The sequence below is a fragment of the Hyla sarda genome, chromosome 4, assembly GCF_029499605.1.
Source record: "Hyla sarda isolate aHylSar1 chromosome 4, aHylSar1.hap1, whole genome shotgun sequence".
In the NCBI taxonomy this organism is placed as follows: Eukaryota; Metazoa; Chordata; class Amphibia; order Anura; family Hylidae; genus Hyla; species Hyla sarda.
In genome coordinates this window covers 133,833,193-133,856,846 of record NC_079192.1, presented here as the reverse complement: position 1 = coordinate 133,856,846, position 23,654 = coordinate 133,833,193, and the positions used below count along the sequence as shown (strand labels likewise).

Here is a 23,654-nt window from a genome sequence, read left to right as displayed (position 1 = left end):
ACAAATTCTCCGCAAGGATATAATTTCTTTGAGGACAATTGCCCGGATAGTAGGCCTCTTATCAGCCTCAATTCAAGCCATTTTCCCAGCTCCCCTCCATTACAGGGCTCTTCAACGCTTAAAGATCCGTCATCTAAGGGAAGGTCTCGGTTACTCCGACGAAATTCCACTATCTTCAGAAGCCAGAGAAGAACTTCTCTGGTGGCTCACTCACATAGAGTCGTGGAATGGAAAAACAATTTTCCATCCAAATCCGGACATAATTATAGAATCGGATGCGAGTCTTTCCGGATGGGGAGCTCGCTGCGGTTCTCTTTCCACAGGAGGGAAATGGTCACCGACGGAATCTCAATCTCACATAAATTGTCTGGAACTTCTGGCAGGATTTTTTGCATTGAAAAGTTTTGCAAAAAATTCCTCCCATTGTTGTGTCCTCCTTCGTATGGACAACATTTCTGCTGTTCAATAAATCAACAACCTGGGAGGTACGACTTCCAAAGTTCTTGCAGATTCTGTCAAAGAATTTTGGCATTTCTGTTTGGACAGAAGTATCATCCTGAAGGCGGAATACTTACCAGGGATTTCCAATTCAGTAGCGGATTGGTATTCACGTTACCTCACGGACTCCAGCGACTGGAAGCTCCTTCTTTCGATTTTTCAATCAATCAATTCTCTATGGGGCCCTCTTCACATAGACCTTTTTGCCTCCCGCCTGAATACCCAACTACCTCTGTTCTTCAGTTGGCGTCCAGATCCAGAAGCTCTAGGGGTGGATGCCTTTCTGCAGTCATGGCCTCAGGAAACCCTATATGCATTTCCTCCGTTCAATCTAATCCCTCGAGTTCTCTCTCAAACCTCGATCCAAAAAGCCACTCTGGTTCTTATAACTCCCCTATGGCCAACTCAATCCTGGTTTCCCCAAATCTTACACCTGCTCATAGACCTACCCCGTCTCCTTCCCTCCACCCCCGATCTTTTACTAGATCCTCAAGGGAACTGTCATCCTCTGATTTTGTCGGGCCATCTACCTCTGGTGGCTTGGATGATTTCGGGTCACCAGGAGTTGATTTCCAGTTTTCAAGATCGACTCAAGACATCCTTTCAGATGCATGGGCTCCGGGTACCAAATCAGCTTACGGATCAGCCTGGAGACTTTGGTCTCATTGGTGCGATCAACGACACTTGGATCCCTTACGAACATCTATTTCCCATGTCTTAAATTTCTTATCAGAATCATTTGATGCTGGTAAAGCCTATAGAACAATTAATCTTTATCGCTCGGCGATCTCCTCTAGACACCTTCCTATAGATTCCATCCCAGTGGGTAGGCATCCTTTAGTTTGTCAATTACTTAAAGGTATACGTTTTCGTAGACCTCCTCTTCCTAAATACAATTCTACTTGGAATGTAAACATCATACTTGATATGTTTATTTCCTGGGACGATAATGATAATTTATCGTTAAAATTACTATCCTTTAAACTTACTACCCTTTTGTGCCTTATCTCCGTCAAAAGGGTCTCGGATGTTAAATCATTAGATGTTTCTCGCAGACAATTTACACCTCAAGGTGTTACTTTCTCTATCTACCGACGTACTAAAACGAATCTCCATTCCGTCTTTTACCCTTCCTTTCCGGATAATGAAAAACTTTGTGTTGTTCGCTGTCTTCGTTCTTACGAATCCAGAACTGAATCTCTTCGAATTCCATCTTCTTCCCAATTATTAATCTCTTTCTGTAAACCTCACGCCCCAGTTTCCTCACCTACTCTGGCTAGATGGGTTAAACAAACCATGCACCTGGCTGGTATTGATATTTCCAAATTTACAGCTCATTCTACCAGAAGTGCAGTCTCTACCAAACTTTTCCAATCGGGCGCTTCTCTCTCGGATCTATTAAAAGCGGCCAATTGGTCCTCTGACTCTACTTTTAAAACCTTTTACTTTAGACCTGAATCTCATGTATCTATGCTATTATTGTGATAAGAATTATTATTATTTATTTAGTCATTTTATGTACTTGTATGATTACTTCGATTAAGCTTTGAACTAGCATAATACGAAGCATCTTGTCTTGCCATAAAATTGAGAATTTTCCTATCCTAAGTGACGGAAAATTGGGATTTTATTAAAGACAAGACGCGAGTATTATCCCTCCCTAAAACCCATCCCTATAACATGTATTTCTATCTATTCAACAGCTCCACAATAGGATCCCTTCTCCGTTAGTCATCAACTTTGACGTCACTTCACAGGATCCACATTCCTTCGACTTCCATTCCTCCTACACTATCTTCATGATCAACTTCCTGTAATTTCTGCCAATGGATGGTTTCCGCAAAGAAGAAGGGAGATATCTGTGTGTGGGATACCTTTATCACCTGTACTACAGTCTGATTGGCTAATGTCACGGGACTTCATGCTAGGTTGCACCCTAGGTTGCATGTTCATATACCCTTTGTTATATTGTAAAAAAGTCTTTTTTCTGTTAATACTTACATTACATACTAGCTGCTGAGTTTCAGTAAAGAAGTTAATTAGCATAATACTCGCGTCTTGTCTTTAATAAAATCCCAATTTTCCGTCACTTAGGATAGGAAAATTCTCAATTTTCACACAAAAACATAATGAATATTTACTGCACATCAGTGTGATTTCTGCTGTTGTCTTTTAGAGACCAGTTCAGAAATGTGCGGCTTTACCTCCAGATGTTGCAAAACTACAACCCCCAGCATACCCGGACAGCCGTTTGCTGGGAGTTTTAGTTTTGCAACATCTGGAGGTCCACAGATTGAAGACCACTGATGTAGGCAGTGTTCCCCCACAGACATACAGCCTCCAGCCATATACAGTGTATGGCTGGAGGCTGTATGCCTGTGTACTGCCCACTTCAGCGCTCTGACCACCGCTCCGGCTATAGCAGTAGGTCTCGGGACCGGTGGTCGGAGCACAGAAGATGACGTGCCGCTGGTCACTTACCAAGCTGGCCAGCGCGCGTCTTCCTCCTTCTCTATCCTCCGGCCCTCGGCGCCTTTGTTTCCATGGGCGCACGCACGTGACGTCCCGGCGTGCGCTATATCCTGGCGGCCCTGCGTTTTTAAACTTAATGCGGGGCCGCAGGGAGTTAATAGTTAATAGTCGCTACATGACGGGCAAACACCAACTCTGCTCTGGGCCCCAAGCAATTGCTTGGTTTGCCTGTCTTGTTGCGAACTCCCCCGCCGAACCCCCTGGACTGACTCGCCGAACCCCTGGGGTTCAATAGAACCCACGTTAAGAACCACTGTCTTACATAGAGGCGTCTTAAGTCATTGATATAGACACATATTGTACAAACAAACTGTTAAACTGTGATGATGGATTATCAGATTATATCTACATGTGTGAATATACCATAAAAAGTGCCTGTTTCTATATAATGTGATATAATTATTTATATAACATTCTGTGCCGACCTCTGTTGAAAACCTGATATAAAACTTATATTCACACGTTCTATAAAACCTACTAACATACTGAGAAAATGTTTCTATATAATGTGTAATGAATACGATTCCTTTGTGAATATTGACAGAAGCGAGAACAGCTGCCGTAGAAACAGTCTGCTGCTGGACATGTTCATATTATTATGCCCATTCACCCCCCCCCCCCCTAAGGAGATTACGTCACTGGCTGTGTGAGAAGGGGGTGGGGGAGGTAAAGCTGTGCAGGGAGGAGGGTCTTAAGACATGTCGGAACATGTTTATATAGTACTATAAACAGTCACAGACCTTTAGGAGATTAGGACAATTACTGTGGGTGAAAGGGGGCGCAGCTGTTCAGGGAGGGGGGGGCGTGACATGACGTCACAAAGGGGCCTGACATGACGTCACAAAGAGGTGTGGTAACTCACTTTTCTTCCGGTGGGAGGGTTGACGAGAAGTTTCAGGGGGCAGGGCACCTGTCACTTTTCTTCCGGTGGGTGGTTTGACGAAAAGTATCCCCCCTTCACTACTATGTTTCATTCCATTTTTGTGCTTGTTGGTCAATGAATTGGGAAAGCAATAAACAAATGTTTTTTTGTTCTTTTTTTGCTGAAATGCAACTGGTTAAAGAGTACTTGTCATGATCTTGTTAACTTTTATAAACCTCCCAGTTCACTGCCCCAATCAAGATAAACCATCCCTTACCTTTTTTTTTTTTTTAGTTTTCTACCTTGATATTGCTCTGTATTTTCTGCTCAGTCAGATTCACAGATTGGGAAGGGGCATTCCCCAGCAGGCATGACCTCATCTGAAGCCATACAAGGAAGAACTTCCTCCCTCACTCTGCTACACACAGCTCAGAGCAGTTCAGTGTGAGATGAGCTATGATTGGCTAAGGTTGCTTTTATTTTTTTATTTTTTATAAACAAAGTACATTAGAAAGATGTTTTATTTACCATGAGGAGTGCAAAAGCAAAAATTAGCTTTAATGAGAGTGCCCATTTAATGGCAATTATATCAGATGTGGCTGTATTTTCATGGTCAGGACAGCTGTTTCCATGAAATGTTTCCTTTTATTTTTCATTCCTTTTTAAATCCACTTCTGGCTTTGGGGCAAAAAACTGAACGAAAAGGTCCCAGTCGAACGAAGGGTCTAATGTGCTAAACTGAACGCATTGTGGAGATCTTTCAGTTTGGGTCACAAGACCCGTGTTTGGGCTGGGACTTTAAGCTATAATAGGCAAAAAAAAATATTGGGGCTATATTAGGCTTGTCCTAAACTGGTTTATGGTTATGTTCACATACAGTTTTTATCCATGTTGTTTTAACTGCAAAAAAAGCAATCTAAAAAAAAAAAAAAAAACTGCTGAAGTAACTGTTAAGGTGTATCCTAATGCTGGGATCATGGGGATCTATGCTAGGACTTGTGGCCATTATATGCTTGTCTGAAATTGGTTTAAGATGTACCTTTTTTTCAAGTTCTAGTCATTGATTGCAGTTACATGGACGATTTGGATCATTTAGATCAACAACTTTTTAATTTTTTTACTAGCTTCACATTGGCAGCATAAAGTACTGATTGTTTACAGTGGTTATTGTAAAACTGTGTGTATCCTTTTTTCTTTATTTTTTTAAATTTTTTTTTCGGTCTGCCAGATTCCAGAATCTTCTGGGTCAGAAATCTATATTGTGAATACTCAGGAGTTCTCTCAGGTACCGCTATACATTTCAAAACCGTTCTGTATGTTTTTGAGAGACTCTTTAAAATAAATACCCTGACTTCTCCACATTTTGTGGCTGCTGTGTGTGTGATTTTGTTGTCATGTTTTTTTGATCAATAAAACTTCATTTGCTAATGCCGCCTTTTTATGACTTTATTTAGACTTTTTTTTTTTTTGCATGGTGTTTGATCCCTTCTTTGTGTGGAGCATTTTTTTTTTATCCCATTGGCCTTTATGTAGCCAGCTAAGTTTTTTATTTTTTTTATTTATTCCTTTTTTTTTTTTTCTTTTTGAGCAGCCATTCTTTATGGATGTATCTGCTAATACTACATTTTAGCAAAAGGTCTAATATGTGCTATACCTGTATTCTCTTAAAGCTTCACATCTGAATTACCCTGTCAATTACAGGTGAAACAATATATGCAGATACGTCCAATATGCATTTTAATATATTTTGTAGTACTTGTTGTATTCATGTTGCCATCTTGTGCTAGATTTCAAACAACATAAGTATAATTAATATGTGGTAAAGTGGACCTGTTATCAGTATGTTTGTAGCTTTCTTTCTTTTTATATTTTTTTAGGGGTACTCTACTTTTAGACCTCTTATCCCCTATCCAAAGGGATAAGATGTCTGATCGCGCAGGGCCCGCCACTGGGGACCCCCACCATCCCCCCTGCAGCAGCCCGGTACCTCAGCAGCCCAGAGCCAAGTTTTCTCTGAGGCTGATGACTGGTAGCACAGGGGACTGGACATTGTGAAGTCTCGTCCGCCCCACTCAATGCAAGTCTATGGAAGGGGCGTGACGCCCCATCCCAAAGACTTGTATTGAGGGGGCGGGGAGTGACGTCACGAGGGGGCGGGCCGTGACATCAGTCTCAGAGAAAACTTTGCTCCGGTCTGCTGAGGTCCTGGGCTGCTGCAGGGGGGGGGGGTAGCGAGGGTCCCCAGCGAACAGACATCTTATCCCCCCTATAGATATGGATAGGGGATAAGATGTTGAACAGCGGAGTACCCCTTTTAAAGCAGGTTTATCTCTGCAGACAATTTCTTGGCATTTTATTTAAATATGTTAATTGTTATAGATTATCCTGGTGTTCCAGTTTAAGGGGGGAAACTTGCCAGTGTTTATAAATATGTAATTAATTAAATATCATAAAAGTTAGTCTTCATTACCCCTTTATTTATTTATAGACCATTTACTTTTATGTGAAAAAGATGGGTCCACTTTAACAATGCAAGTTCCAGATCAGATATGTTATGATATGCTTTGCAATGGCATGATTGTAAACAAATATTTATTTTCATTTCTTTACAGGAACGAGAATCCCTTCAGAAGCAACTTGATGAGGCCAATCGAGAAGCTCAGAAATACCGCCAGCAGCTATTTAAAAAAGAACAAGAGGCAGAGGCCTACAGACAGAAGCTAGAAGCCATGACCAGGCTGCAGACCAATAAAGAAGTGGTATAAAATAGCTAGCGGACATATAGTTAATGGTATTTTTAATCAGCAAGACGGCTCTGACCTATTCTGTGGACTGTCATGTTCCACAAATGGGGCATGCAGAAAGTGAGAATGGATCTCCAGCAAGAACACTTATCCTAAAAGTGCTTGTCTTACTAAGGTCAATTCTTGTGAAAAGTATTTAAACTACTGTAAATATTTTTTTTTTTTTTTTTTTAAACAAATTAGCTTATAGGTTGATTCTGATTTTTTTGAAAGATGCAGAGATTACAATGTCAAAGTCTTACAACATAATTCAGTAAGTAAAGAGGGCAGTGACTTACCTCTCTCTCCATTCTGCACCACCTGCAAAAAAAATGGGAAAACTCCTCAAATCTGCATTGCTTTCTTTAAACAGATCAACGTGGCCTTTGAGGTTACCATTTCCTAGTGGAAATCTTTGTACAGCTTTTCATTTGTCTCCTATTATTTGAACCTTTTTATTTCTTTTTCTACTAAGCAAAAATTTTGTATGTTTAACTTCTGAGACATCCAGGTAGATTCACATGTATATGAAGCTAATATTTTTTAAAAATAAACTTTTGTATATATGATGCATGCTTTTTCTATACTCATTTCTGCACATATCGAGCTGTGCTATTTCTTCTGTACAGGCATTTTATCTTTATATAGATTAGTCTATTTCTATATACTGATAACTGCCTTGTTACATCTAACATTCTTAAGACCCATATTTGCAGAACCTATTGAGCTGCAAAGCCTTAAATGGCTTATATAGAAAAGCTTTGAAGAACATACAGATCAATGCCTTTAGACAAGAAGACTTTGAGATTTTCATATCTTAATTTAACATTTGATGACATGGGCATGTCAATGGATTGTTGAAAGAGGGACTTGTTCTTATTTAAGGGAACAATCCCTTTTGGGCTTTGCAGATCTGTAAGTTAAGTTTTCTGTCTACCTAAAACTAGGCTGGAATGATTTTAGACTTCTGCAATGCTTCTGGATACGTAAGGCTTGAATTAAGTCAGCAATTTTTTTTTTCTATTCACTCAGTAGATTTGTTATCCTTCTGGCACATCATTTCTATGCACAAATTACAAACACATTTTTTATTTTAGCAATCACAGAAAATTTCGGACTTCATTCCAAGGAAACGGAATGGGAATAAATGAAATATTACTGTTATTACACAGAACTGTAATTGTAAACTGTAATTATGTTACCATTTTGTTTAAATTAAATATGCAATTGTTTCCCCCTTTTTTATTTCTTCCATTGCTACTCAATGTTCTTGAAAATGTGATAAGTATAAAATACAGAACAGTCACAATATATGAGGATTTTATTTTTACATGTGGTTGTCTCTAATTGAAGTTACATATCTAATGAAATGGAAATAGATTTATATTTACTTCTATGATATACTGATATACATAACCCATATTTGGTGGGTTGAGGAATTTAAATCTACAATAAAAGTGGAGTAACTTTGGCAATACTTTTTATGTTTTTTGTACTGATTTATTTCATATACATCGAGGTTGTCAAAATTCAGCGCAATTCCCTGGGAAATTGACGACAGCTGTTAACGGTTATCCAGGAATCGAAAACAGACATAATTTCTTTCAGACCGTACCCTGTCTGTCTCCAGGATGGGTTTGGTTCTGCAGCTAAGTTCCATTGAAGTGAATGGAGCTAAATTGTAATACCACACCCAAAGGGGAGACAGATAGGGAGAAATTTTTGAAAGATATTAGGTCTGTTTTTCGATTCCTGGATTACCCCTTTAAGTAAATTTATTTTTGACAGACACATTACACATCAGCATATCTGTAACTTTGTTATACTGTCATCCGAGCTCCCAAAATACTATGTTCTCTGGTAACCACAAACCAGAAATTTCTGAGCAGAGTTCCTCTTTAAAATTCCGCTCAAAAATTCAGATGCAGCAGAGTCTTATTGCTCTCAATGGGATTCCACCGCACAGTATGCACTATAGAATTTCAGCAGTGGAGCTTTCCACAGCTGAGATTCCTCAGCTGAATTAACTTGTTTATTCTTTAGGTGGAATACATTGCCGTCTATGGGAACCAGCAATGTCCGCACTGTCTTAGTTTTGACTGCTTCAGTTGGCGCTGGCCACCCCCAGCATGCCCGGCCAGAATATTTCTGGTCAGAGATTCCGTAGTGTAAAGCTGGCCTTTGATATGTATAAAAAAAGAAGAAAAAAAATATTTAATTTAACTTGGAATCAGTTCAATATTGGTAAAGCAAAAGCTAGATAAGGCTGGAATTCCACTAAGGCTTTTTAGCCAAAAACGCCAATAAAAACCCCTATTCTGCCACACAGCGGCGGCCAGATGTTAGCTGCAAGTCAATAGGGAACTGCAAAATGCCATATCCACTTGGCTCTCTTCACAGCTAATGCCGAACATCGCCAATCGGGCTGATGTCCGGCATTATCCCTTTAGAACTAACAATGTTTACTAAAATGAAAGTAAACATTGACGGTTAGCTCAGTGGTGCTGTTCGGGACCGCTGCGGTGAAATCGCGGCGTCCCGAACAGCTTACAGGACGCAAGGAGGATCCCTACCTGCCTCCTGACTGTTCCGTGCCTGAGATCCAGGCAGGAGCAGTCGAGTGGCGATAACACTGATCAATGCCATGCTATTGAATGGCAGTGATCAGTGTAGGAAATCAGTGTGTGTAATGTTATAGTCCTCTATAAAGTGTTAATAAATGTGCTTTAACCCCTTTCCTAATAAAAGTAAGAATGTCCCCCTTTTCCCATTTAAAAAAAAAAAAAAACAAACCTGTGTAAATAAAAATAAACATGTGGTATCGCTGCGTGCGTAAATGTCCGAACTATAAAAATATATAGTTAGTTAAATCGCACGGTAAATGGCGTACACGTAAAAAAAAAATCCAAACTCCAAAATTGCGTATTTTTGGTCACTTTTTATACCATAAAAAAAATGAATAAGAAGTGATCAAAAATTCTGATCAAAACAAAAAGGGTGCCGATAAAAACTTCAGATCACGGCGCAAGAAATGAACCCTCATACCGCCCCTTATACGTTAAAATAAAAAAGTTAGAGGTCCGAAGAGGAAATTTTTCAACGTATTAATTTTGGTGCATGTAGTTATAATTTTATTTTTTTGTAGTAAAATAAGATCAAACCTATATAAATTGGGTATCCTTGCGACCGTATGGACCTACAGAATAAAGGTGCAATTTTTACTAAAAACTGCACTGTGTAGAAACGGAAGCTGCTAAAAATGACAAAATAGTTTAGTTTTTTTCCAATTTTGCACCACAAATAATTTTTTTTCCGGTTTTCGTTGTAGATTTTGTAGTGAAATTATTAATGGTATTACAAAGTCAAATTGTTAGCGCAAAGAACAAGCCCTCAAATGGATTTTTAGGTGGAAAATTGTTGAAAAAAGTGTTATGATTTTTAGAAGGTGAGGAGGAAAAAACAAAAGTGCAAAAATGAAAAATCGCCAAAGAGGGAAGGGGTTAAGGACTTGGGGTTTTTCCATTTTTTGCATGTTTGCCTTTTCCTCCTCTCCTAAAAAATCATAACACTTTTTCAGTTTTTCACCAACAGAACCATATGAGGGCTTGTTTTATGCACTACCAATTTTACTTTGTAATTAAATCAATCATTTCACCACAAAATCTACAGCAAAACAAAAAAATTATCATTTGTGGGACATTACATTTTTCAAATTTAAGTGGCTTCCATTTCCACGCAGTGCACTTTTCGGTAAAAATGACACCCTATCTTTATCATGTAGGTCCATACGATTAAAATGATATCAACATATATAGGTTTGATTTTCTTTTACTTCTGTAAAAAAAATTAGAACTTTGTGCACGAAAATTAGTACATTTAAAATTCTCCTTCTGACCCCTTAAACTTTTTTTTATTTTCCCCCGTATACTAATTCTTTGTGTCGTGATCTGTAGTTTTTATCCCTACCATTTTGTTTTGATGGGACTTTTTGATAGCTTTTTATAATTTTTTTTAGAGTCTACAAATTGATAAAAAATATGCATTTTTGGACTTTGTTATTTTTTTTTTATGTATACACCTTTGACCGGGTGGTTTAACCCCTTAAGGACCCATGACGTACGCGTACGTCATGAGTCCTGCGATATAACGCGGGGTCACACGGCGACCCAGCATCATATCGCGGCGGGCCCGACGTCATTGTGAAGCCGGGACCCGCCGCTAATAGCACGTGGCATTCCTATGGAGATGCATCAATCAGTGTTAAAGATCAGTTAATGCAATGTTATAGCCCCCTATAGGAGCTATAATATTGCATAAGAAAAGTGTAAAAAAATCATTAACCTTTGAATTATCCCTTCCCCTAATAAAAGTTTGAATCACCCGGCATTTCCAAGAATAAAAAAAAACAGTGCAAATAAAAATAAACATATGTGGTATCGCCGCTTGTGGAAATGTCCGAATTATAAAAATATACCGCTTTTTAAACCACACGTTCAATGGCGTACGCGCAAAAAAATTCCAAAGTCCAAAATAGCGCATTTTTGATCACTTTTTATACCACAAAAAAAGTGAATAAAAAGTGATGAAAAAGTCTGATCAGAACAAAAATGATACAACTAAAAACTTCAGATCACGGCATAAAAAATGAGTACTCATAGCGCCCTGAACACAGAAAAATAAAGTTATAGGGGTCAGAAGATGACCATTTTAAACGTATACATTTTCCTGCATGTATTCATGATTTTTTTCTGAAGTGATACAAAATGAAACCTATATAAGTAGTGTATCATTTTAACCGTAAGGACCTACAGAATAAAGATAAGGTGTCATTTTTGCCGAAAAATGTACTGCGTAAAAACAGAAGCCCCCAAAACTTACAAAATAGTGTTTTTTCATGAATTTTGTCGCACATTCATTTTTTTTCCCGTTTCATCGTAGATTTTTGACTGTCACCACAAAGTAGAATTAGTGACACAAAAAATAAGCCATCATATAGAATTTTAGGAAAAATTTAAAAAAATGAAAAAAACAGAAAAAGCACGGGTCCTTAAGGGGTTAACGTTATAGTTTTATAGTTCAGACATTTACGCACGTGGCAATACCCCATATGTTTGTTAATTTTTGTTAACATATTTTTTTTAAATTGGAAAAGGGGGGTGATTCAATCTTTTATTAGAAAAGGGGTGAATTCACGTTTATTAACTTTATTTATTTTTTTTTTTTACTTTTTTTTTACACCATTTTTAAGTCCCCATAGGGGACTATTACATACAATCCTTGGATTGCATAAACTTTTCAATGCTCAATTCAATAGCATTGATCAGTGTTATCGGTGCTTGATTTTGAAAAATTACCTCGTGTTCCGGGTTTTTTCTGGAAAATCTTGGTGTTTTTCTCCCATAGATGTCTATAGGAGGGGGAAAAAACGCCCCAACTGTGGGCATTTTTATTTTTTTTATTTTTTTTTACTTTAGTGATCCAAAAAAGGGATTAAGTTTTTTTTCTTTTTTTTTTTTTTTTTAGTTTTTTTCAGGTTTCTTTTATATAAATTTCAGAGGTAACCATTAAAAGATACAGTAGGGATGGAAAAAATTGTAAGGAATTAAATTTATATTTTTTAGAACCAAATTTTTTTTCAATTCTCAATCAGGGACCGATTTATGTGAGCGAGCAGGGACATAAAAATGTAGCCGGCAATATTAAAAATGGATAAAGGGGTCATGAATTGTAAAAAAAAAAAAAATATATATATATATATATATATATATATATATATATATATATATAGATCAATGTAGGCAGCACACCAAAATTAGTGCAAAATTCAAGTGTTTATTCCAAGGATAGGTGACAACGTTTCGGCGATCTCACACCGCCATTTTCAAGTGGTTTACAAGTGATACAAGTGGGGTTTAAATACACTCCCCATTTAGTGACATCATGATTATTAGCATATCACATGATCATAAACAAAATGTAAATAAAGTGGAAAATTCATGCTATACAGTGAAATATATTAATATATACCCCACCCACCTCTATCAGGTGTGTATATAAGGTGTCTTGGATGTTCCAGACCCATGCCATGCTTACTGAACTGTTCACACAGAGGCATATTCACAGTGTAGGGTCCGTCCCAATGAGGCCACCCTATCGCGGTGGGACGGTCCAAGCTATTTGACCGCCGGCGGAGACAAATTTGCGAGCTAAGTGCCTCACTATCTCATAGTTTCACATTTGCATCTATTACACCGTAGCTCTATAGCTCTCCATGTTTTAACTCCATATTCATGTTTCATCTATATCTTTGTGCTGGCAGTGTGCTGCTGCATTCTTCTGTTGCTATAAATATATATATATATATATATATATATATATATATATATATAAAAGTCTATATATATATATATATATAGACTTTTCCATGCTAGGAGCTGTAGTACTTGCACTAAGAGAGAGATCGCAGCAGGTGTCACTCCTGATAGCACTTGTTGCGATCGCCCTTTATAATCTGGAGAAGCACGCAGCACATCTCCACTCCCCTGCCCAGCACTGTACTCTTCACATCACAGATTCATATTTGGCGCTGAGAGTTGTAATTGGCCAGATGGTGCCAAAGACGCCTGAAAAAAATGCAGGGAAAATCAGTGGCAGTTTTTCATGCATTTTTTTTAGCCTAAAAAACCGCAAGGACAGTGGAAAGCATATTTTATGCTGCAGATCCACCGGCAATGGACCCTACAGTGTGCCTCCAGCTGTGCCTGCTCATAACGGCAATCCGCAGCACTCATGTGCAGTGTACTCGCACACATCGCGGCCGCTCACCGTGCTCCCTGAGCTAGGCCGAGAGCAGCTGCGAAGTGTGAGAGTATACTGCACATGTGCGGCAGCGTGTCTGCTCGTAGTGGCGGATTGCTGCTACGAACAGGCACAGCTGGAGGCACAATATGGGGTCCATTGTCGGCATATCTGCAGTGTAAAATATGCTGTGGATCCGTCCATGTGAATGTACCCTAAAGGGGTTTTTCAGGGTTAGAAAAATGGCTGTTTTCTTCCAGAAACTGCTACTTGCATCCTCAGCTTTTGTGGTAGTTTAGTTCCATTAAAGTGAAAAGCTGAGTTGTAATGCCACCAAACTGAGGACTGGATTGCGTGTTTGAAAAAAATGCAGTTTTTCTAATCCTGAATTACCCCTTTATCTCGCTTTTGCTTTACCAATAGTGAACTGATTCCAAGTTACATGATATTTTATTAATACAGATCTAAGGCCAGGTTCACACTACGCAACCTCCGTCTAAAAATATTCTGCGTGGAGATTCCGAGAGTGCCCGGTGCCAACTGAATGCCTCAGTACAAACAGTTATGGTAGGTTTTTGTAAATGTTTAGAAGTGGAGTTTTCCTTACTTCATTGTAAGGTTTCTATCATTCAGTCAAGAGTGAATTGGTTTCCACAACATGAAAGCAATAGGTATACTTTAGTACAGCAGACACTCATATGTACTCAATGTATTGTGTAATCTTTTCTTTCAAAATTTTTTGTTTTGTTTCATGGGTATAAAATGACCAAATATATTAATGAAATGTACTACTCAGGAAATCCAGAAATGTGCCACTATTTTACCTAAATATCCGTAATCAAGCTATTTTATATATAAAAATGTTTAATTGTCCTTAGATTGGTTGTCATGTCTAAGAAACTTATTAAAGATCTTATATATAAGGGATTCTACAATCTTGTAAGGTGTGAGTTTTGTAATATTTGTGTCTTAAGTGGAGTATCATTGGCAATGTTCGTTTTGTGTTTTTAGCAGTTTAGGAAGCAATTATACACAGATCTAACAACCATTTCAGAGGACATAGGGTGCTCACATTTTTTATTTATCTCCTGTCAAAATCTGTCAGCAGATCAGCTGGTCAATCTTTTCGCCTGCCGATCTGCAGCAGATTTGCATCAGGAGATTTTGCTGCCAATTGAATTCAATGGGCAGCAAAATCTGCAGCAGCAAATCTGCTGCAGATGTGCAGCAAAAATAAGCACATGTGAACGCACCCTATGGGTCAGTTCACACATTTTCTGCTGCAGATTTGCTTCAGCACATTTTGCTGCTCATTGACTTCAGTGGGTAAAAAAAAAATCTGCTGCAGCAGAAAATACACACATGTGAACTGACTCTATGAATGTATTTATACTGCAATGCGTGTTAAAGGTTTACCTCAGGAAAATATATAGTCATGGCTGTAAATGTTGGCACCCCTGAAATTTTTCAAGAAAATTAAGTATTTCTCACAGAGAAGGATTGCAGTAACACATGTTTTGCTATACACGTTTATTCCCTTTGTGTGTATTGGAACTAAACCAAAAAAGGAGGAAAAAAAGCAAATTGGACACAATGTCACACCAAACTCCAAAAATGGGCTGGACAAAATTATTGGCACCCTTTCAAAGTTGTGTATAAATAAGATTGTTTCAAGCATGTGATGCTTCTTTAAACTCACCTGGGGCAAGTAACAGGTGTGGGCAATATAAAAATCACATCTGAAAGCAGATAAAAAGGAGAGAATTTCACTTAGCCTTTGCATTGTGTGTCTGTGTGTGCCCCCACTAAGCATGAACAACAGAAAGAGGAGAAGAAAACTGTCTGAGGACTTGAGAACCAAAATTGTGGGAAAATATCAACAATCTCAAGGTTACAAGTCCATCTCCAGAGATCTAGATTTGCTTTTGTCCACAATGCGCAACATTGTCAAGAAGTTTGCAACCCATGGCACTGTAGCTAATCTCCCTGGGCGTGGACAGAAGAGAAAATGTGATGAAAGGTGTCAACACTGGATAGTCTGGATGATAGATAAGCAGCCCCAAACAAGTTCCAAAGGTATTCAAACTGTCCTGCAGCATCAGTGTAAGTGCAAACTATCAGTTGACATTTAAATGAAATTAAATGCTATTGCAGGAGACCCAGGAGGACCCCACTGCTGACACACAGACATAAAACAGCAAGACTACATTTTGCCAAAATGAACTTGAGTAAGCCAAAATCCTTCTGGGAAAATGTCTTGTGGACAGAGGAGACCAAGATAGAGCTATTTGGTAAAGCACATCATTCTACTGTTTACCAAAAACTAAATGAGTCCTACAAAGAAAAGAGCACAGTACCTACAGTGGAGTATGGTGGAGGTTCAATTATGTTTTGTGGTTGATTTGCTGCCTGTGACACTGGGTGCCTTGAATGTGTGCAAGGCATCATGAAATCTGAGGATTACCAACAGCTGTCACGCCCCCTTCCCATATGCTTGCATAGGCCCCGCCTCCGTGATCGCCAGTAATCAGACCCGGAGCGAGCACACTCTGGGGGCTGATTCCAACGGGGTGCGGCGTGGAAGATCAAGTGGGTCCACAGCGGCGGGACCCCCACGATCAGGCATCTTATCCCCTATCCTTTGGATAGGGGATAAGATGTCCTAACGCCGGAGTACCCCTTTAATTATTTGTGTTGCCTCTATATAGCATAGTGTAGTCAACTATGTATTTTTATACACAAAAAAAAAAGGAAGGAAAGAAGATGGAGTCATCACTGGTAACAACTATAAAGTTATCAACGAGCTGGAAAACTGATGACAACTTTTGAATTCCCTCATTCACTTAAAGGGTTTATCCAGGAATGGAAAAACAGAGATAATTTAGTTCAAAGACAGCTCCCGGTCTGTCTCCAGTTTGGGTTTGCTTCTGCAGCTCAGTTCCATTAAAGTGAATGAAGCCAAGTTGTAATACCACACCCAAAATGGAGACAGATAGGGAGCAGCCTTTGAAAGAAATTATGCCTGTTTTTTTATTCCTGGATAACCCCTTTAAGATTTATCTACATGTGCACAAGCAGTGTATACAAGGAGATTAGTAAAAAATAATGTAGAGCATGATGTCTGCATACCTTGATCTTTATCGTAAATGCCCTTTGCTCTACCAGCAGGCAACAGTTAGCTTATAAAAAGCCTTTCTGAAGTATAAAATACATTGCAGAAGTTATAATCTGCTGATGTAAAATCAGCAAAAGGGTGTGCATGCTGTGTCTATGAAAAAATTCTGTATTGATTTTTATTTTTTTATTTTAGCATTGTGTCTTTGAGGTAAAAAAAAAAATCTGCACCACATGTACTGTCCTTTAAAATGAAGTGGATTTTTGGTTAGAGGATTCCCAATGAAAATTAATGGTTCTTCAACATGGGAAGGTGAAAACACACTCATAAATCCCATAAGTACTAGATCTACGCCATTAGAGATTTCATACAAGAAAGGCAGAAACAAGCGTATAATGATAAATCACATAGATTTTTTATTGAACGTATATGCAAATAAGTGGGTGGAGGGTACTGGAGGCTCGATCACTTACTCCTCTCCACTTGGCAATGATTACAGTTATTTTTATGTGCATACTCGATTTATATGTTGAATTACTTAGACCGTGTGGTATATTTATTGCACTTTGTCATTTTACCTGTCGTTTACACAGTGTAACCACTATGGCCTCTTTGCACTATTTATGTCTGAGCCCTCAGTTTGTCTATTATGTGCCAGTCCCCATGTGTTAGGCTGCATTCACATCTCGTTTTTGCAATACGGTTCCCGTATCAGGTTTTTTGTAAAAAAAAAAAAAAAAAGTATGTCTCTAAACCGGACCAAACCGCGTACAACCGTATATACCTCTGTATGGTTTTAAACAGTGTACGGTTTGAAAACTGATGTCCGGTTGCATATGGTTTAATACGTTTTTTGGAGAAAAAAAATGGATACAGTTTTATGTTTGTTCTTTTAAGTTCTTCTTCTATTTGTGGGAAGAACTTTCGGTGTGCACTGCGCATGTGCAAACTGGAAAACCTTTTTGTGCAAACCTGATGGAACTGTACGCACATACGGTTGTGTACGGTTCCCATTGACCACCATTTAAAAAAACAACGTATACAGGTTGTATCCGGTTTTTCACCCGGACATAAAACTGTAGTAGACTACGGTTTTGTGTACAGGAAAAAAAAACTGATAAAACCGTAAATGATGCAAAATGTATACAACCGGATTCTACGTTTGGCAAACTGTTTTCAATGACATGTCTATACATACGGTTTGCAATACGGTTCCATACGGTTTTTGCACTGAAACCGGATACGGGAACCGTATTGCAAAAACGAGATGTGAATGCGGCCTTAGTCTGTTCCACCAGTAGCATTTTTCAGCATCCCGTTAATTTTTAAGCTATTTTATTGTCTTTTTAGATGTATGTCTTTTTTGCATATATGTTCAATAAAAATCTATATGATTGATCGTTATATGCTTGTTTCTGCCATTCTTGTATGAAACATTGCAAGGTGGCCTAACAGTTTACCTGAGGAGCTAAAGCAACAAAAGGAACCTGCTGTAAGACTTTGCATGGACTGTAATTGGGACTCTTTAAAGATGTCAACTGTCTGTAATGTAGTGTTTAAGCAGTAATTTATTTAAAAGAGTTTCACGGCGAAATCTCACAGCAAAATTCAGCTCAGAAATTCCGTAGCAGCAGACTACCATTGTTTTCAATGAGATTCTACGGCAAAATTTTCTGCAGCGGAAACATCTGCCATTGAAATTCTGAATCTGGAACTAATTGAGATGTTAATTCTTTCTGTTGAATCTGCTAGGAAATGCATTGCAATCTATGCAATGTGAATGGGGCCTTAGGATCAGAACTAATGCTGCTTCTTGCTGAATGACCTTTGAGTTTGGCTCAAACAAAAAAATGCTTGTGTAATCGCAAACTACAGATACATATTGCATTTCCTCCACATTCATGCCATCACTTATGCTGCCTGTTTTGAGGTCTCCTCACAGCAATCCACTATTTTGCTACAACAGTGGCTAAACTGCCTTTAATCATGGACAAGGTTTCAGGACATAAAAATGAGGCGTAAAGTCTGCATTTGTTTTAAAGGGACTCTGTCCGCTCTAGATCATGCTCAGAGCTCAATTGTGAAAAAGACTGTGTGAGATACTGGATGCACACCTCCTACATCCCTGCTTTGATTGATTCATGTACAGGACTTGTCTTCCAGCACTGACCAATGCAGGTAAATCAGTCAAGGCAGAGAGGGATTGAGGAGAGAGGCATGCATCTTACAAATTTAGAAGCACATAGACAAATTAGATCCTTGCCAATAATTAGTTTAGGCATCCTTCCCACTAAAGCCTGGTGCCTTTTTTTTTTTTTAAAGGGACCATGAGCAAAGCAAGCAAAAAAAAGTTGAAATTTAAAAAGAAAAAAATTTATTTCAACTTTTTTTGTTTGTTTTGCTCATGGCCCCTTTAAAAAAATAAATAAATAAATAAAAAAGGCACCAGGCTTTAGTGGGAAGGAGGCCTAAACTAATTATTGGCAGGGATCTCATTTGTCTATGTGCTTCTAAATTTGTCAATTGCCTTCTAAGAAACGTGAAAGAATTATGACCGTAAAGAACAAGCACACACACTGATGCGTGGGAGTTTACTGTTCAAATTCCCTGTTCATCCTTTATTTATAGATATACAGTAGGACATCCACATAAATCCTTTTACCCAATTGACCAATTCCTTTATGGTGTCCTCTCCAATCAGAGTACAGCAGCTTTATGTGGAGTCGGGGTGCAATGCACGGTAGATGCAGGGCAGATGTTATGGCCGAAGGGGAAGATGGTATTAACCCCTTCTTGACGTGACGCCAGGGTGTGGTTTAGCCTTAACCACCCGAAGGTAATACCACTGATCCTAGGTTAGGCAGGGGCAATTACACAAATGCCAGATTAAGGATAACTGCAGCTTTGCTGAGGCAAGACAGGTGATCTAGTCTTTGCAATACAGCCAAATATCCCAGGGAGGTGACCAGTGACATGGGGGGACCTCGCAGGCTTGCTAGGACTTGCATTTGCTAGACTGACTTTAGTGCAGGCCACGGTGTCTACAGATGGACTTGACAGAGATGGAGACTGACAATAAGGTGACTTGTCTTACTAATGACCGACTTGTGGCGGCAGGACTTTAGGCTTGAGGCCTCCAATTCTCTGGACACACACTGAGACGACTGCACTGTACCTCAGCATACAACAGAAGAGAGATTGCAGCCTTTCCCATTGTTATATATGGGGGCTGTGCAAGGAGCCCATAGGTCACTTGGGGGGTCACCTGGTCACTGGAGCCCTCTGGGTAACAATCATGGGATATAAACATTAAAGTAACAGTACATCATTTATACACAACCTATGTACATAATGGGGGTATGTTGCAGGGAAGCCCTGAGGACATGCAGGGACTCTGCCTGACAGGGCAGGAGGACAGTACGGGGCCACATCATCCCATACTAGGACATCACAAACTCCCCCACTTGAATAAAGTAGCCTTGACACCCGGGCCGGGAGGGTGGAGGAGTGAAATGGCCACAGGGGCCGCATGCAGTCCTGGAGCAATGCACTTAACGTCCATTTCCAGGCTGAACCTTTAGTATGACTAATGAAAATAAAGAGTTCTTGTATGATGTCTATACATGCTCTGAAGACTTATAAACTTTTATGACTATTTTAGGAACATAACTCTATAACATTACACTTGACTATAACACACTTTATGCAACTGTTCACACACTATAAGACGGATTGGGCTGCCAGAGGCTTTTTGAGCAATGCCTTGGCTACTGGGGTCCCTTGGCATAACACACTTCTCCCCAGAACACTAGATATATAATTTAGACTAGACATTTGTTACTTGCATAGCAGGTTACAGGTATATCTTCTGGCCAGAAAAGTATCCTGAGCACGAGGACACAAAGGAAAATACAATAGATAGAAGACAATTTATAGAGACATTAGTGTGGACTGTTTTTTATGGTTAGTGCGACCGCCCTAGTGAAATGATGGATATGTGTACATCCCATCCCTTCCCCAATATCGCGCCACACCCCTACCCCTTAATTCCCTGGTTGAACTTGATGGACATATGTCTTTTTTCGACCGTACTAACTATGTAACTATGTATATGACTCTGTGTGAACGGTTACTTGACACTTAATGTTTGTATCTTGCTTCACTGTACACAGTGCTGGCGGTGAGGTGGAAATGTCGTCTCTTCTGAACAGATTAGGATACCTCCCATAAAGAGCTGCCAAACCCCAAGAAAACACTGTACACCATGACTTTCATGTACAACAGTTTATATACATTTTATTACATTATACTATGACAACACAAATACTTACTCATGCAAACTGGTGAGCAAAGATATATTACTATGGCAATATATACACAGGTGTCCATGTGCCGCTCAACAGTCCAGATACATTTATAGTTATTTTTAGAGAATCTCGGCTAGGAGCCGGGCACAACACTTTGGTTACAATTTTAACCGTTTTGACAAGTTCGTCAGGCTCTGTACTTAAACCTTGCTTATAACCTGTAACAATAAGAGTGTTCTCAAACACTAACATTAGTTAATCTTGTCGACCACAATGGTAATAGTTAACAAGATACTCCTCTCAATATAGCATCTTTCCATCCCAGCCTCGCCGGTCAGTTTGCTTTCTAGGTTGGAACATAAACCTAGGACCACGAGACTGGCTCCCTCCATGGGGTTAACGTGAGTGTTCCACAAAACGTGGGACAGACGGGACTCGGTGATGGTCGGGCTCACAGTGACCACCACTTGTACCGCAGCAGCTTGCGCCACTGGGGGATGGACAGTTGGTGCCTAGTGGACCGGCCAAACCTCTGCAACAGCTGGAGTAGGCTGAGGCACTTTGGTGCCCGCTGGGTAGGCCAAATCTCATTGACCACAGGAGTAGGCCTGGGCACATCCTCAGATGACTTGGGCATGTATTTTGGAGCCATAGCAGGCGCCCCGGGCAGATAGACTTCCTCCTCTCGGACGGGTCTCTGATTTGCAATGATAGTAATCCAAAGGGATCTGCATCCCAGCAGTCCGATGGGAAGTAGGCAAATGTGATTTGGGTAGGATTCTTCGGGCGAGTCACTGCTGCCACCCACTCTCCTCTCATGCTCTGCATAGTCGTATACTTTACAATCTCCCTGCTCTTCAGAGAATGCATAGCTGGGGGGGGGGGGGGGGGGTACTGCCCTCCTATTCAGTAGAATGGTGCCCCCATGTCAACAGTCCATAAAGGTGCCAAACCCCCTCACCTTGTCAAACTTGATTACAGTTGCGCGCCGTCACTCCAGGAGTGGCTCACCCTCTCTTGCTGCTGCTCCTGTTGCACCTCGTACGGCAGCTGCCTCGGCCCATATCTCTACATCCTCTGGGTCCTCAGTTCCTCCACAATTGCAGCCACCTCAGAATCTCTCTTGGCCCTTTTGGACTGGGCCGAAGGAACTGGGGAAAGGGACTTCCCTGGCAAGGGAAGAAGATGCTCCCTCATGTACCGGATCAAGTTAGGCTTATCGCCAAATAACCATCTGGGTAGGGGTTGTGACTGCGGATGTGCAGTAGACTCTACAGACTTCTGGACCTGGGTGGTTTGCTCTGGACTAGGGTGGAAGGAGGGGTATAAAAAGCGGCCTCAGCCAGGTCCGGGTGTGAGGGGACAGCCCCACTGGCGATGATGCATTTGATGACTTGGTAGTTCCCCCTTCCATGGTTGCTGGCCAGTCATTGTCCTCCAGAAGCAGGATCAGGTGACAGGCCTCATCGGCCACGAGGGACAACCGCTGCAACTGATCAGTGAGGTCTTGGGAAAGTTGCAATGCGGCCACCGCAACTTGCCGGTCCTCCAGCACCATTTTTGTACTCTCCACGCGTGCACTTGCCTTAGCTCTTACTTCTCTCTGAGACTTCAGGCAAACTGAGGAGCACTGACTGAGTGGTCTCTTTTATAACGGGCTTCAGTAAAATGGCCGCCAGCCGGAAGGACATAATCAGTGAAGCGCTGAATTTCGGTCCCTCTGCAACAAGAGACGGATCTTCATAGTTCCGCTTCGTCATGGACACAGTGACATGACTTCCACGCACAGGGGCGGGACGTTGACCAGCGCGGGACTTTCACACGCTTCTCCGGCACCATCTTAACCCTTTCAGGTACCGCCACAGTGGAACAGCGTAACATGGTTTCAGTTCTAATTTTGCACATTGTGGTTATAACTTTCACAGATTTCCAAACAGCAGTCAGCAAAATTCTCTTCACCTCCCCCTCTATTTCACAAGTGCCACGGTAAGAGCACATTACAATGACAACAGTCCCGTACACTTTTCTGGCGCAGATTCCGTCGCAACAGCATGCGATTTTTACAGACAGTTTCTGACACAGTTCAGACTAGGGGGAGGACTTGTGGTAAATGATGCACACCCGTATCCTGTTCGTGACTCCCAAAAAGTTGTGGAGTCTGGGTGCAATGCAAGGTAGATGCAGGGCAGATGTTATGGCCCAAGGGGCAGATGGTATTAACCCCTTTTTGTTGTGATGCCAGGGCGTGGTTTAGCCTTAACCACCCGCAGGTAATACCGCTGATCCTGAGTTGGGCAGTGGCAATGAACACACCAACGCCAGATTAAGGATAACTGCAGTTTTACTGAGGCAAGACGGGATCTAGTCTTTGCAGTAGAGCCAAATATCCCAGGGATGACTAGTGACACAGGGAGTCCTCGCAGGCTTGATGGGACTTGCAGTAGTTAGACTATCTTTAGTGCATGCCACGGTGACTACAGATGGACTTGACTTGACAGAGATGGTGACTGACAATAAGATGACTTGACTTACTGATGACCGACTTATGGCTGCAGGTCTTTAGGCTTGAGGTCTCCAATGCTCTGGACGCACACTGAGACAACTGCACTGGACCTCAGCATACAACAGAAAAGAGAGATTGCAGCCCCTCCCCTTGTTATATAGGGGGCTGTGCAAGGAGCCCATAGGTCACTTGGGGGGGGGGTCACCTGGTCACTGGAGCCCTCTGGGTAACAATCATGTGATATAAACATTAAAGT

At 40.5% G+C, this 23,654-nt stretch overlaps 1 protein-coding gene across 6 annotated transcripts in view; it reads left to right on the top strand.

Moving 5' to 3' along the window:
- Positions 1–9,964, top strand: part of GABPB1 (GA binding protein transcription factor subunit beta 1) — a 113,660-nt gene extending 103,696 nt beyond the window's left edge. For 2 of the 6 annotated variants that reach the window (XM_056572189.1, XM_056572191.1), the window contains exons 9-10: positions 5,121–5,177; positions 6,505–9,964. In XM_056572189.1, the coding sequence (XP_056428164.1) occupies positions 5,121–5,177; positions 6,505–6,657 (210 nt within the window). In that variant the 3' untranslated portion in view covers positions 6,658–9,964. The remainder of the gene's footprint in view (positions 1–5,120; positions 5,178–6,504) is intronic. The other 4 variants (XR_008892482.1, XM_056572190.1, XR_008892481.1 and 1 more) reach the window with 4 other exon arrangements.
- Positions 9,965–23,654: the final 13,690 nt, after the last annotated feature.